This window comes from Caretta caretta, chromosome 1, assembly GCF_965140235.1.
Source record: "Caretta caretta isolate rCarCar2 chromosome 1, rCarCar1.hap1, whole genome shotgun sequence".
NCBI lineage: Eukaryota > Metazoa > Chordata > Testudines > Cheloniidae > Caretta > Caretta caretta.
In genome coordinates this window covers 334731806-334745617 of record NC_134206.1, presented here as the reverse complement: position 1 = coordinate 334745617, position 13812 = coordinate 334731806, and the positions used below count along the sequence as shown (strand labels likewise).

At 39.1% G+C, this 13812-nt stretch overlaps 1 protein-coding gene across 4 annotated transcripts in view; it reads left to right on the top strand.

Moving 5' to 3' along the window:
* The window catches only part of PCLO (piccolo presynaptic cytomatrix protein), a 537772-nt gene that overhangs the window by 471974 nt on the left and 51986 nt on the right, over positions 1–13812 (top strand). For all 4 annotated transcript variants that reach the window (XM_048836504.2, XM_048836503.2, XM_048836502.2 and 1 more), the window contains 2 exons: positions 5371–5512; positions 9718–9785. In XM_048836504.2, the coding sequence (XP_048692461.2) occupies positions 5371–5512; positions 9718–9785 (210 nt within the window). The remainder of the gene's footprint in view (positions 1–5370; positions 5513–9717; positions 9786–13812) is intronic.

Here is a 13812-nt window from a genome sequence, read left to right as displayed (position 1 = left end):
CTTACTTTTTTTTTTTTATTTGGGGTATACATTTAATTGGAGCCTCTGTTGTGGTATTTTAAAAATGTTTCCATGCAGCTTGCAGGCATTTCACTTTTGTGACTATATCTTTTAATTTATGTTTAATTAGCTTCCTCATTTTTGTGTAGTTCCCATCTCTGACGTTAAATACTATTGTGGTGACTTCTTTGATGTTCCGTCCTCCCACGCCCACACACCCTGAAAATCCTAAATAATTATAGAAGCTGCCCATACTTCTGTCTTTATTCTGCCAAACTGGGCTGAAAAATCTAGCAAGAATGGATTCTCTCATGAGGTTTCTGGTGCGTACTATTTGGGTTGCAACTTGTACAGGCTTTCTGGTGGCATTTTGGCACTTCAGCTTCTGGTCCTGCCAGTCATGTAAAAAGGAATAACAGTTGGGATGGAGGAAAAGATACTTTCTGCAATTTAGAACTCAGAAGAAGGTTCTTTTTGAGATAGCTATTATTTTTTCTGAATCAGTTGGCCCCACATTTAATCTCAAGTTCCCCTCTTGAAACAAACTGCTTATCCAGTCTAGATGAATGGCTGGGAAGTCTGGCGGTGCTTAGTAGTTTCCATTTCACTGTTGATTGATTTGACAGCACAGGGCTGTAGGTGCTGTGTGAATTATCTCCCTTATACTTAGCTTTAAAAAAAAACACATGCACATTTCTTTTCTGTAGTCTCAAGCCCCCTTCACTGGGAGATTTAGTAGTAGTATTTGGCTTCTTTTTTCCCCTTCTCATTGATTTTAAAATGACATTATCCTTTAGTACGTTTGAGGCCTGGAACTCATGTTTCTCCAGTTATGGAGTCTGATTCTCTAACTGGCTCCATAAATACAAGTTTAACCCCACCCCACCCCACCCTATCCTATGTGGAGACAACTAGTATTGTGTTAAGTTGTTTTTTTTTATTTTGGAGAAGTGAGGAATATTCAATTTTCTTTATCCTGCCATTGTTTTCTAAGGTAGGTATATAGAGATAGCTGCATGAATAGCTTGCTGTTGGCAGGAAAGTCTTCACTGGGATCCATTAATGGCACTGAATGCAGAAGACATATTGGTGGCACCTATATATGTCTAATCCTTTTTCATGGAGGACTAGAAAGATTTTTTAAAAAGCCTGTGATGGAGGCGAAGGTTCACATGCCTAAATACTCGATTACTTTCCACTTTCTTAGTCTTAGGGTTTTTTTGGATACAGCATGGACAGAAGCAGATGCAGAGGAAAGAATAACATTTCAGCCTAGAAGGCAATCAATAGTTATTCCAATCCCATTCATGCACAATTCAATAGAAGCCTTTCTATTAAAAATAAAATCTGGACATTTTCTTTATATAAACTCAAATGAAAAAGAGCAAACTGGTAGCAGTTCTGGTGCCATTAATCTCATGACGAATATCAGTCACTGGTGCCATTAGACCCATGATGCTAGTGTTAACGAATCATCTTATTGCAGGCTATTAAATATATACTGAGACACAATTAGCCACTGCAGCTCAAAATTAGATAAAGAACAAGATGATAAGTTAACAGTAGAAGTTTATCAACCATCTGATCGGAATGGACCCCAAAACGAATGGCCAATAGCAGAAATCCAAACCACTACCAAGGAGGAGACTAATATTACATCCTCTAATCCTCAGCCCCTACTTCGATCACCCCATGCAGTTGGACAATTTTTCCAGTGCCCCTTATGGCTGTTGGCAGTGTCTTGGTTGCACTTCTTAGACTACTGTTTCTACCCAGTGCTCCAGTCTAAGTTCCATTTTCTCACACGTTGCCTCACAGGAGTTTAGAATGTCAAAGGACACAGAAATGGAAGGGATATTTTGGGTCATGAAGTCCACTATCCTGCTATTGCAGGCAACCCCATCATATAATCTTGACATTGTTATCACCAGGAGTTGAACCCAAGATCTCTAGAGTTAACACATGAGCACAGCCAGTAGAGCAGATTGAAAGTTTTCCATCAAAACTGTTTTTCCATGGGTTTTTGATGAAATGAAAATGTTCACAAAAAAGTGTCTGCTTTCTGTGGAAAGATTCAAGATTTTGTTGAATAACTAAATGTTTTCGGCCAAAAACTGAAAACATTATGGCTGCAAACTTTCTGGTTTTTGGTTTTTCAATTAAAAGTCAAAACTTTTTGTGGGGAAAAAACAGATCTACTCTACAGCACTAGGTCACCATGCTGGCAACAGTGGCAGACTTATTCCCTTTGTGGATCAGATACAAAATCCAGATATAAACCTAAACTTGGGCTCACCACATCTAATATTCAATTCCAGTAACAGAGTTGATGGGAAAGGAAATCAGTGTGGAAAAATGTAAAGTAGGGTAGAGTAAAGAATAGAAACTAAAAATACTGAATGCAAAATACACCCTCAAAGGACATTTTATTTCAAACGAGCACCAGGAAAGAAGTTTGGTGTTCCCAGAGAATAAAACTCTAACACCTTCAAAATGTAAGTAAAATCCAGGAGATAAATTCAGCTATTGAGTACAAATAGTCTTATGACAGCATTTAAGTACTTCATAAAGGAAAAATCAAAGCACAACTACAAAATGGGGAATAACTGGCTAGGTGGTAATAATGCTGAAAAGATTCTGGAGGCTTATAATGGATCATAAATTGAATGTGAGCTAACCATGTGATGCAGTTGCAAAAAAGCCTAATATCATTCCAAGATGTATTAACAGGAATGTTGTATATAAGACAGAGGAATTAATTGGCCCACTCTACTTGGCATTGGTAAGGCCTCAGCTGGAGTATTATGCCAAGTTTTGGGTGCCAGCCTTTAGGAAAGATGTGGACAAGTTGGAGAGAGTTTAGAAGAAAGCTACACAAATCACAAAAGAAAACCTGACCTGTGAAGAAAGGTTAAAAAACCTGGGCATATTCAGACTTGAGAAAAAAAAAGACTGAGGAGGGAGGGAACTGATAGTATTCATGTACATTAAGACTGTTTTAAAGAGGATGGTGAGCAATTGTTCTTCATGTCCACTGAAGGTAGGATGCAAAGTAATGGGGTTAATCTGCAGCAAGGGAGATTTAGGCTAGACATTGGGAAAAACTTTCTAACTATAAGGATAGTTAAGCACTGGAATAGGCTTCCAAGGGAGGTTGTGGAATCCCCCTCACTGGAAGAAGAATAGATTAGACAAACACCTATCAGAATGGTCTATATGTTCTTGGTCCTGCCTCAGCACAAGGTATGGACTAGATGACCTCTTAAGGTCTCTTCCAGCCCTATATTTCTATGATTCTAAGGTTAGGTGAGGTTAGGTCTAAAGTTAGGTGAGGTCTTGTTTGGAATGCTGTGCTGAATTCTGTATTCCTACTACTACCCATAAGGATATAGAGGAAGAGGAGGTCCACTGGAGGACAAATTTAATGACTTGGGGACTCCAGGAACTAGTCTTTACAGACTAAACAAGGAAACTGGGCCATATCATTCCCCTCTGATTTAACAATGGACAAGCTGAGATGTGGACTAATGACCCTAACTGGCAAGTAACTCCGTAATGAAGAAGCATCAACACCATCCCTCTGCACAGTCACCATTTTGGGTTTTTATGGGTTTTGTGGGGGTACGGCTGCTCAGATGTGATGGTGTGAGGAGGGAGCCAGTTTATGTGACATCATCGTATGGCACACCTATGCCGAAACAACCACTGGGATTAGTGTTGATCCTGCAAACAGTCTCAGAAATTAGATTAAGGGTGGCTCTGTTCAGACGTGAGCAAGGAGGAATCCAGATTGCCAGAAGTAGGAGGCCATGGTGTACAGTGGGGGGCTTGGCCTGAGATTTCTTCAGTTGCCCCACGAATCTCTGGAAATATATGCTTTTGGCAGGCCTTCTACTCCCTACACAATCCAGCTCCCTACTCACATGAGTTATCAGAAGTACCACAAATGGCAGAGTTCCTAGTGTAATTTCACCTATCCGATGGGGTCTTCTTTGGCAGAGTATGTTATAGTGCTGTATCTGTCTTCTCTGGAAAAACAGAGGCTTTGGTGGGTATCTCACTGAGCCAGGCTTGATTTTGAAAGTTACCTGCTAATCGTCTCTTAAGAGTGATTATAATTTAAGTGCAAAGGGTCATGAAATACAGCTGAAAACCAGTGGGGTCTTAAAGGAACCTAGTAGTATTCAAATAGATGGACTGAGTGAATGAAAGCAGCTGATGGTAATAGCGTTTTAAAGAGTTACTGAATTTACAAGGGAAGAATCATTGTGGGAATATGAACTCAGGGTTAGGACAGACCAATGATTCATGGTGCACTGTTTTCTTTTATTCCTATTTTCCAATGTTAATTATTAATCCATTTTCAAAATATATTTAGGGTGTCTTATTTAACTTTGGGTCACATTGCAAGGCAGTTTGCAGAAGCCTGCACCGGAAAGAACACACACGAAGTCAAACATAAATATCATTAACTTATCTGGGTTCTGGGCTGTATTTGAAATTATTTGCTTTTAGATTTTTGACACATTTCATGTATAAATGTAATCCCTTTGAATTCTTTGTCTTCAAGTTTTAAGGCTGACCAAGATGACAGCAAAACTTTACTAAAGTGAGAGCTTCTAGTACAAATATTTCTATCCTCAGCATTATATCCATTCTACTAAAGTGAAAAGTGCCATCCATAGCTATCTTTTCAAGAAAAAAAACCCCTATATTTATTTTCCTGGGCAATTGTGTTATTCAATGTGTGAACAGATATTGTTCATTGTTCTTTTATTAAGTGTAATGTCACAGTGTGTCATCTGTGTATATTTCTCAACTTGCTGAGGGCCAAATGCAGGACAATTAATTAGTTTGGAGTATCAAAAATAGTAAACCAGAATAAAGCATCTAAAGCAAAAATAATTTCTTTAGAGTTGACATACAGTCACCACATGAAATTAGCCTAAGAAATAGAGGTTTAGCACCAGTTTACTAAATTGCTAAGTGCTGTGCTTAAAAACTCAAGGCATACCAAAGATATTCATGAGCAGTTGAGAAATGTAATGATCTGATGTCTGAAGAGGAGGATGTTTCCGTACACAATTTGTGTGGGACTAGATGGTGTATCGATGGTACTTCCTTTGGATTCCCTGTACTATATCAAAAGTCATCAAATTCAATGAAGGAATTTTTCATAAAGAATAACAGGAAGGTACATTGGGATTCTCATTGTAGGACTATCCTACTCACTTTGTCAAATGAATATGAAGTAAAGTACAGCGTAAAGGTGTTTGCAGCATTTAATTGTGATGAATAGCTCATTCTTAACATTGATTACATTTATACCTTACAAGCTTTTTTGTAACCCATTATTCCTGCTCTGTACAGCAAGGTCTACCAACCACCGACCTACAGAAAGTTCTGTCTCCACTGGCTCGTCAGCCAGTAGTTTTGGCAGTGGATATAGCATGGATAGCGAAGGAAGCAGCAGCACCACAGGGGAGAACAATCTGTTTCCTATTCCAAGGATGTAAGGCTTTTTCTTTAATACACTGTATTGTCCTGACAGTACTATGTACATCACTTGGAGGCCTCAGGCTTCCTCATATGTCATTTCTTCCCAAGACTTGTTATACAATCTAACAGCTAATAGCATTTAACTGGATAGGACTCTTGTCAGAGTCCGTAATTGCATTTTCCAATGTTGCACAATTAGAAACGTTCAAGCCCACTACACCCATGATTCTACAGAAAAAACTAATTGCAATAATCCAGGAGCAACTTCATCCTCATCCCTTTTTGTGCACATTTGTAGAGATGGGCTTGAGTCACAAAGTGCTGATGGAGAGCAGAACTTCTGCTAAATTTGGGGATGTTCAATTTGGGTTTTTAGTTTGGCCCCATTCTAGACACAGGTGCTAACAGCAAAATTCAGATCCAGATCTGGATCCAAACCTCCCCAAAATTTAGGAATTTGAATGGAGATTTTTGGTGCAGCCCCATGTCTGCATTATCGTAGTAGTTTGAGGAAGACTTCTTCATCATATCCCTTCTCTTGCCAATATAGGGGTATTCTCCACAGTTTAACAAGTTTCGCCATCAGCAAGTTTATCCTTATTTTACAACACTAAGCTTTATTATTGTTAACCTTATCCATTACTTCTAATTATACCCCTTGTATCATGCTAGATAATTCCTCTCCCCTTCTGATGTTAACACTCTTCAGAAGGAAATAGATCAATTGTTTTCAGACTCTGTCTGGTCCATGAAACATTTGCCAATGGTCTTTGAAGAGCTAGCTGGTCACACCCTCGCTGGCTATGCATATTTACCCTATTCCCTGCAGCACCCAATTCCACCACTGTGTGGTACTAAGAGTCAGTTAATGCTGCTAGGAAGAGTACTGTCTATGGCTTAGCACCCTTTGGCCCTCTGCAGAGGGGAGTATAAAACATGGGCTATCTGAGACCTAACAGCAACATGATCGCCATTGCTAGAGAGGTGTGTGGACGCTGAGCACCTCTCTTCAGTAGAGAAACTCTGATTTCCTCCAGCTGTGACTCTGACCCCATATTTCTAAACCAGACTCACACTTTGCCAGTGCCAGGGCTATCAGCCCAATACTGGCCTGGAACCACACTAATGTTTAATGAACTTTTTCAAGTAAATCTTCCTTTCCTGTGCCTTTTCTGAGCACACTATTATCAGTTCTTGCTCTGTAGTCCTGAAATCTGATGCACAGGAGATGAAAGCAACTTTTTTAAAGGTTCTTGAATTTATAAATGAAACAAAACCAATTTGTTCTCTCGAGTTTGTGACATTCCAAAGTGCTTATCCCCTGTTGAAATGTAGTGGAATAGCAAATGACTGTAACTTATTAGATGCTAAAAAGGAAAAGAGCTATCAATCTTACTTTTAAGTTTCCCCTTCAGCAACTTAGGGGAGGGGAGAAATGAGCTCAGGCTGTAAAGTTCCATCTGATTAATTTTTTATTGAATCTTTCACTCACCCTTGCTGTAGATTAAAACAAATTGTACTTCAGAGGAACAAAAATTATTTTTAATTGTATTTTACAATCTAGATGCATAATTAGTTTATAATGATTCCTAAAGATAAAATATAAGTTCATGGCGTGTTAGGGAAGCCTGAGTTTTAAACCACTCTTGTTTTGGGCCTAGTGGTGGTGCCCATTTGAATATCTAGCTAAGAAAAAAAAATTAATAGTGATACTATGGGGATTATTTGATGAGGTAGGTAATTAGAAGCATGTCATTGCAGATGTTAGACATTGTTACAAACGTCAAGGGAAATTAATAATTATATAACAATAGAAGAAAGCATTTTATAAAATCACCACATTTGGTGGGTCATTTTTTGCATCTCTCATTATCAAAATGCCAGAGCTTGTATGAAACTTCTGAAAATTACCAATGTCACTCATACCAAACCCTGCTGGAGAATAGGGGCCAGATTCTTCATTGCCCAGTCCATTGTGTAGACTTTTACACCAGAGCAAAGTGGCAGGTGTGAAATGCTACTAAACTAGAATGATAAATGACTACACAATTTGCAGGGAATCTGACCCTGGGCACTAATAATTCTCTACAGCATATTTGCCATACTTCATAAAGTATGAAAAAAAGAAATACTTTGCTAGGCAATTAAACTGAACTCAAAAATCTGTTTTGTATTTACTTTTTCCCTTCAGTTTTTTTTATTTTATCACAGAGAAGGACAACTTCCTACTGTAATGTGAAATTTAAGAGCCTGAGCCTCAGCTGGTGTAGCTCAACACTGCTCCATTTGACTACAATGGAACAATGCCGATTTGCACCAGTTGAGGATCTGGCACCATATCTCTCTCTCACGGTATATTGTAAGGTTACCCATTGTAAATGGGAAGAGTCCATTCAAAATTGCAAAGTTTATTTTCTGGAGGATTGTAATCATGCCTCAAAGCTAGTTGCACCTCGCTAGAATAGTTAAGGAGTAAATTGAAATAAACAAAACAGGACCAGATACTGATCTCTGTTACACCTATGTAACAGAGATAAAAACCTGCCCATATTAACCAAGTGAATAGTAGAAATAACTCTTCTTCTAAATCAAAGGAATTTTATCACACTGGTTAGCTGTCAAGATCAGACCTAATTGATGAGATCAGGGTTACAGTGTCTCAATGATGAGTTGTTTATCATGCTCAATGAGTGTGAAAGAACCTTCCCTTCCGAGCCTGAACTATAGTGTCACAACAGTTATTAAAGAAATACTGTGATTGAGCAAAAATTTATCTTACTGTACAAATCATAGTAATCTAATTTAAATATCTTGCTGAGGAGACCTCTTATGGTATAAGAGCACTGACTCATGAATGATGGGACCAAAAACTTAAAGAAACAAGGTGGGTGAGGTAATATTTTTTACTGGACCCACTTCTGTTAGTGAGAGAAACAAGTTTTCAAGCTTACACAGAGCTCTACTGCAGATCTGGGAAATATAGCTAAATACAAGGTGAAACAGATTGTTTAGCATAAGTAGTTAATATATCTCATGCAAGGTGCAGAGGCCTGCTAATACCTCGCCAGTCATAGTGGGGGAAAGGGGCGGGGGGGAAGCTGGGGAAGAGGGGGGTTGTGTGTTATAGATTATTGTAATAGACCATAAATAGAGGTCAGATGTGAAGTGATTATTTTGTGAAAAGTGTTCACTCATGGCTGATACTGTGTTTTTGTCTTTTATATTTTTCTGTGTGCGTTCATTGGAAAGCGTAGTGATTGACTGGTTTCACCTACGTAGTTGTTATTGGGGCATTTTTCCCCTCCTTTCTTCCCTCTGACTGGAGAGGTGTTAAGGGGCTACTTCACCTTGAATGGTCCCTTGAAATACATGTTAACTAATTATGCTAAACAATCTGTTCCACCCTGTATTTAGCTGTGACACTCAGTACATTTCCCAGACCCGAAGAAGAGCTCTGTGTAAACTTGCAAGCTTCTGTCTCTCTGCAACAGAAGTTGGTCCAATAAAAGATATTACCTCACCCACCTTGTTTCCCTGATATCCTGCAAGCAACATGACTGCAACAACACTGCATATGGCCAAAAGCTGTGATATACACTGGACCCTCGCTAGAACGCGTGTTTATATAGTGCGAATTCGCATATAACGCAGTCACGGCCATGGATCCCAAATTTAATTACTTTAATTGCAATTCATTTTAACACAGTCCCCGCTATAACGCGGTCCCCGTGTTAATGCAGTACCACATCTCAAATCCCACATTCTAGCGACGGTCTGGTGTACTAGAATGTACATGGGATAATGCTTGTGTAACTGAGATCAGTTTCTGGACCCGTGTTATTTATTTCACCTTTCCCCTTAACCATAATAGACTGTGGGGAGAGTAGAATTTGATCAAGTAACAAGGTTTCCGATTATGTGATTACAAGCTTCTGCAAAAAGAATGTAGCTTCTCTGAAGTCTCTTCCAGTTGACAATGGGAGACTTGCTGTTTACAGACACAAGAATTTCTGCATGTCCAATCAGAATCTCTGAAAAGTTATTGCCTTTTCTGTTATTTATGAAAAATATTTGGCACCCTTGAAGGATGTTAGGAAGTGATTGTTTCTTCTTTTTTTGGACTGTACCAATACTCTTTCTGTTTGAGGATTTCTTTTGTGCTTTGGTATCTTCTGTTCAAGACTTCATTGACAGTTACAAAACTGCTTTTTTCGACAGAGGGAAGATGGGCCAGAATGGACAAGAATCAGTAAAGCAGTCAGGAGTGGGATTAACTGATGCAGAAGGTAAAATGAAATACAAACAACATTACACAGTGGTGCCTGACAATTTATACAAAAGAGTAATTATTCTTTCAACTTTTCACGTTATGAAGTATTAGCTAAATCTGTTTTTGTATTACAGTCTTAAGGCCTGACTCTGAGGGCCCTTGCTACACCCTAGTAGTGTCAAGGGGCTTTAGTGTAAATGAGAATCAGACTGTACCTGTTAATTTAAGGTCATTCAGGAGCCACATTGCAATGAATAAGAATTCCCACCCAGCAGTTCTCATTGCCTTTCATGCTACTGGAGTGAAAACAAATGCTTAATATAGTCTATAGAACTGATTCCATGCCCCCACTGAATTCAATAGAAAGACTTCAGTGGACACTGAATCAGGCTCTTCTTAGTACATTTCAGGCTACCCACTTATTATATGAAATGTAATATGAGGAGGCTCTATCCAACATTAAGTTAAAATAACCTCGTTATCCCTAGCCTGATTCTTGCTTGCATGTATATACCTGCCTCTGGAAATTTCCACTACATGCATCTGACGAAGTGGGTATTCACCCACGAAAGCTTATGCTCCAATACGTTTGTTAGTCTATAAGGTGCCACAGGATCTTTGCTGCTTTTAAAATAAAGAGACTATCTTAACCTGCAGCCTGACTGCTGGTCTTGTACCCAGATGAAGTTCCTTCAGAATATTCGTTTGATGGGGAAGATCTTGGATCTTTTTATTTAAATCTATGAGGAAAGTTAGTGTCCATGACAGTGAGGACAATGTGTCTATCTGTGGCCTGTGAGGTTTCCCGCACAGCTGTCCCAAAGTTGCTCAGACCACAAATATAACACCCCTGCTAATCCTGCATGGGCATCTCTTCAGCAGATACCGACAGTAATATCTAAAATGGGTCATGGGTACACCAACAGAATGAACTATCAAAGAACAGTATTGGTGGGAATTAGCAAGATAAAGCCAAGGTCCATAAAAGGGGGTGATTAGAATTAGAGCTGGTTGGAAGATGAGGCTTTTTTCTGTGGAAAAATCATGTTTCTGGTGAAAAATGAAAATCACAAATATTTCCTCTAAAAACATATTGCAGTTTTGAAATGCTTCTGCAGTGCCTTATAGGAATTGTAGTTTGGTTGTATCGTGCTCCCATTCTCCCCTCTAGGCCAGGCACCCTGGGCAGACTACATGATGCATAAACATCTCCCTTCTGGGTGAGAAGAGGAGTTGCACCCATCATGGCAGTCATAGTGCATCATGGGACATGACATCTACCTGGGGAGCATGGCCTGTGTAGGAGAATGGGTGGAGAAAGTTTTTGTGAAAAAAATTTAAGTCAAAGCCCCAATTTTTCATTGTAAGACAGTTTCAGTGGAAAATTTTTGACCAGCCCTAACTAAAGTGAGTCCATGAAACTCATTTTCACTTGTGAGTATTAAGTCCCTACTTGAATCTGGGCCTGAAAGATTAGTACCCTGATCCTAGGTGCCACCTAGGATAAACACCAAAATCTGGAAAGTTATGTTTCAGTGTGTCATGCATATTTTTTATTCTCTAAACAATATTTTTAGAAGTGATTATATTACTATGATTGTAACTGGTGCTACACAGCCTGCTAGGCTATTCTGTCAAGAGATTCCCACGCAAAAGATGTTTGCCCTTTAGACATTGAAGCTTTCCATTTTTTAATTCCTGCATTGTTGGTTTTTAGTCATCCTGTGCACTTTTTCACTCTACGTGGTGATTAAAACTCAGAATTTGAGTCTCCTCTCACTTACACTAGACTAAGGCTGTGTCTACACTACGGACCTTACCGCAGCACAGCTGTACTGCTGCAGCTGCACCGTTGTAAGGTTTCCTGTGTAGCCACTCTGTGCTGATGGAAGAGAGCTCTCCCACTGGCATAATAAAATGAGTGGCGGTAGCTTTGTTGGCGGGAGGAAGTCTCTGTCCACACCGGTGCTTTTGTTTGTGAAACTTACGTCATCCTTGACCAACAAAAGTTTTGCTGACAAAACTGCTAGTGTAGACAACGCCTCAGTATGGAGTAACTCCATTGAAGCCAAAAGAGTTATACTGGTGTGAGAGAAGAATCAGGCCCTTAGATGGGGCTGGAGCCAATCTGATGAGTTCCATCTACTAGTACTCAGAGTAGTTCAGCAGTTTGGTTCAACAGTTCCAAAGGCAGCTGTATCAAAATCGGCATTTCACATTTAAATATCTTTAAACGAATATAGGGATTTAAATTGAGAAAAGCGGTCTCATGTTTGGACAAGAAGGCCAGGAAATCCCTCCTCCCGCCCTCCCACCCCCCATAAGTTTAAAGTCACAGATGGGAGGCAGGGTATTTAAAAAAATACAGAGAAGAGAGGAATAGGTTTTGCAAGGCTCCTCTCAAATTTTGCACATTCTTTGTAGGTCATTAAGATGTGCAAGTATTTACAGATTATTTACAGATCTGTACTTAGATGTCTAAATGACCAAAATTAAAGGTGTGTATATCACTGCACAGGAGAAATTGTGCAGTTATCTGCACCTCTAATTTTGCAGACAAAAGAGGAAAAAAAAGAAGAGAAGAAACTTTAAGATTAAAATGTGATCCTTAATGTCCATTGCAGGAGTAGGGTTATAAGTATAATTCTAATAAATATGATTCCCTGAATTATACTTAAGGCGAGTTTGATTTATTTTACCTTCACGGAATTAATGATGCCTTTGAGTGAGCTCAGTGAGCCAAAGTATAGTATAGGACAGGAATCAAATAAATAGTAAAGCTATATACATTTGGGCTCACCTGAGATATTCCCTCCTTCACATTGAATTCACATTCTATGTTTATATACAGTAACAGATGCCTTGAAAAAAACCCTCAGGTCTTTACATCCTCTACCTTTAGAATGTTTGAAATCTAGATCCAGATTTTGATCCAAATTTTGTGATTTAGATCTGTTTCTAATATCCAATAATACCAATGCTCAGAAGCAGTGTTTACCAGTAATTATGAAAGTAAAAATAATTACTTGAGCCCTGGCACCTCTTTCATTACAAATTAAACACTGCTCAGAAGGAAACAAACATTTAAAATAGACTAAGTTGTCATTCATAATGTCTATGTTCATCTTGCTCGCTCTCTCTCTATTTAAATTTCATCCAATAAAAATATTAGGAAGGAAACACAGGACTTTAATAGAAAATTATCTATGGATGTCTTACATAATGGGTGATGTATATTTTAATGTATGTGCATATACAAATAAACAGTACTAGATGATAGTGCACTTGCTTAAATTTTTACTACTGTCTGCATAGAATGCAATTTGATATTTGATACATCTAGACTTTTAAAGAGGAACAACTGTAGCTTAAGGAGCAGGATATAAAAAAGCTGCACATTGAATAGGTTTTTTTTGAATAGGAGCAACACATTGAATAGGTTTTTTCTCTGACACATTTGTGAATTCCCCTAAAGTAAATAGGCAGCAAGAATACACTGATGCCACTGTAGCAGTCTCAGGGGACTAGATGCTGTGCTACGCCTCCTGAGTGACATAACCCGAAGATAAGAGGAGGAGCCAAAGATAGCTTTAGCCACCTTTGCACCACTTGATTTCTAGGCTGCCATAGAGAACAAAACAGTTCCTGGCAAAAGTTAGGGCAGGCCTGGGAGCTGCTGTAACTCATGGCAGTCTGTCCTGAGTTGTCTATAGGCTCTGCGGCATTTCAGAATCCTTGTAGCACAGGGTACTATGACCACATCCATTATGGCCGGACTTGTGAGAAGAGGTAGTGTAGAGGAGTTTAAGTTGGCACTAAGCCGATCCTGCACTGGGAGCATTCTCTGTTGGCCCTTTGCCACTCATTTATAGTGACCTAAGAAGCTGCTTTTATTTGTCAGGGTAAATTGAAACAAATGTGTAGATAATCTCCGCAAAAGAGACCACTAATTCATTAGAGAGGGGTTGAGGAAGCAGACTTCAGACATCAACTGATAGTGTGAAAAGGAGTGAGCTTACATTAGAGCTGAAGGTGTTTTGTTA